Source organism: Alexandromys fortis, unplaced genomic scaffold, assembly GCF_014885135.2.
Source record: "Alexandromys fortis isolate MF-2015 unplaced genomic scaffold, M_Fortis_MF-2015_v1.1 scaffold_5, whole genome shotgun sequence".
NCBI classification, from domain to species: Eukaryota; Metazoa; Chordata; class Mammalia; order Rodentia; family Cricetidae; genus Alexandromys; species Alexandromys fortis.
In genome coordinates, this window is record NW_026067924.1 from 16,536,504 (window position 1) to 16,538,620 (window position 2,117).

A 2,117-nucleotide genomic window follows, 5' to 3' on the forward strand; every position below is an offset into this window, starting at 1 on the left:
AGATGTAAGAGCTAGCTAGAAATCCATCTGAGCCATCAGGGAAAAAGTGTTGCAATTAATATAGTTTCTCTGTGATTATTTATTCAGGTCAGCCAGGAAAACAATGTTTAGTCTTTTTTTACATAAATTCATCTGTGTGCTCCCCATCATGGTGATAGTAAAATTAGTTTTACAAAATATAATTAAGACCATTTTCTCTATGCTGGAGACATGACTCACTAGCTTGTCTTCCAGAGGACCCAGGATCAGTTCCTAGCAACCACACTTTAGTTCAGAGCAGCCTTTCTAACTCCAGTCAGTCACGGGCTTTTGACTATCTCTTCTACTCTTTACAGGCACCAAGCATGTATGTGTTACAAGGACAGGATGCAGGTAAATTATCCATAAACATTAGAAATATAAGAATTTTTTTTTAAAAAAAATCCCTTCAAAAGAGAGGAAAGTAGAGATTAAAGATTCACATATGACTGTAGTTTACAGAGATCTCTCTCTCAGCTCAAGGCTGTGAGTTACTTGGAAGATTGTGTAAGAAAATAAAATGCTTAAAATCCTTTGTGAGATTTTTGTCTTACATAAACTATTATAAAACTAGTATATTACAAAATTCATTGAACAAATACAGGAGAAAGCCATTTTCTCAATTTCTCCCACTGAGCATGCCACCATTCAGGAAGAAGTCTATCCCTGTGAATCAACACAACAGGGCTAAAAGTTGCATAACCAAGAATTATAAATTCTTGAATATTTACCATCAAGGATTTGTCCACTAAAGAAAGACTTAAAAGTAGAGAAAAAGCACAGTCAGCCCAATAAAAGAAAACAAAACAGAGCATCAGAAGGAGGACACTCTGAGCAGCTCTCAGCTCAGGGGGAGTCCTGTAGAGAAGCTTGGAGTTCTGGAGGTGGAGGACATGCTGGTGGTGCTTGTGGAGAAGAAGTACCATGTAGCCACTGGCGCCTCCCATGGCTCCCTGAAACACAGCATCTCTCAGGACCATGAGAGGGAGAGCAATCCATTTTGTTTTCTGACTTTCTAGCATAAAAGAACAATAGTTGTCTTCACTCTTAAACTGTGATATATTCAGGCCTGTTCTTGTGACAGAATGGATTAGGTTCATACCTATTAAAGCGTTGAGTATCCAAAAGAATGAAAAGAATGGAAGGATGTGCCATGCAGACTGTGGTCTGAGCCTTCTCCATCCAGATGCTCTGGGACTGATGATGATGGCCTGGACCACAGTGAGGAGACTGCTGGTGCAGATGGAGACCCCACGGGCCACCCTTGTAAGGTAAATGAGGATCTTGCATCCTATCTCATCTAGGAAGTTTCTCAAACCAAAAGCTGCCATTGTCTTTGGCAATCCTTTTACAAGAAGCATTATGATGTTTGTAAAAGCCAAGTGGATGAGGATAAGATGTATAGGATTCTTCTCAGGCCCTCCACACCAACTGAACACATAATTCACACAAACAGAAATGTTTCCCAGAGTTCCAAACATAGTCATGAAGAGGATAACTATTTGCTTAATAAATTTCAAAAGCATTTCTTCCTTTCTGGGTAGAAAATCTTGCATTCAGGATACAAAGAGTTTTCCAGGAAGGCATCAATAATGCTAGACATTTATCTGAAAAACATTTTTGCATAATAGCATTTTCTGGCATATGAGTCAGTGATGGACACATGTGCTGCTGTAGACTGGGTCGCCGAACTCCTCCTCTTCCCTGTGGACACTGAGTTATGTGTGTGCTCTGACAGGTGAGCTTGGTAACTGGAATGAAACCCTAAAGTTTTAAAGGAGATATGTTTGAGTTCTATACTAGCAAAATTGACTTGTTAAAATGTGTATTCGTGTGTGTGCCTGTCTGTCTGTCTGTCTGTGTACATGCATGGATTAAAAAGTTAACCTTCAACACAACTGAATTGTACTGCAAATTTCCCCAACCAAACTCTTTTTCTTTCTCTATTTCATCATTTTGCCCACTGAATTTCCAAACACACAGGTTCCTTTCTTATTTGTATCTTAATTACTGTAACAATGTCTAGATTTGCATTTGGCTTCAAAGATTTATAACTTCAATTTCTACATCCTAATATTTTTAAAGTTTGTATGTTCACC

General features: G+C 38.7%; 1 protein-coding gene across 1 annotated transcript; it reads right to left on the reverse strand.

Moving 5' to 3' along the window:
- Window positions 1-605: 605 nt before the first annotated feature.
- Window positions 606-1,623, reverse strand: LOC126501788 (vomeronasal type-1 receptor 4-like). The gene is given in 2 exon segments (XM_050142641.1): window positions 606-1,556; window positions 1,558-1,623. Coding segments are annotated over 2 exon segments (999 nt in total). The 5' UTR covers window positions 1,606-1,623.
- Between the last annotated feature and the right edge of the window lie 494 nt (window positions 1,624-2,117).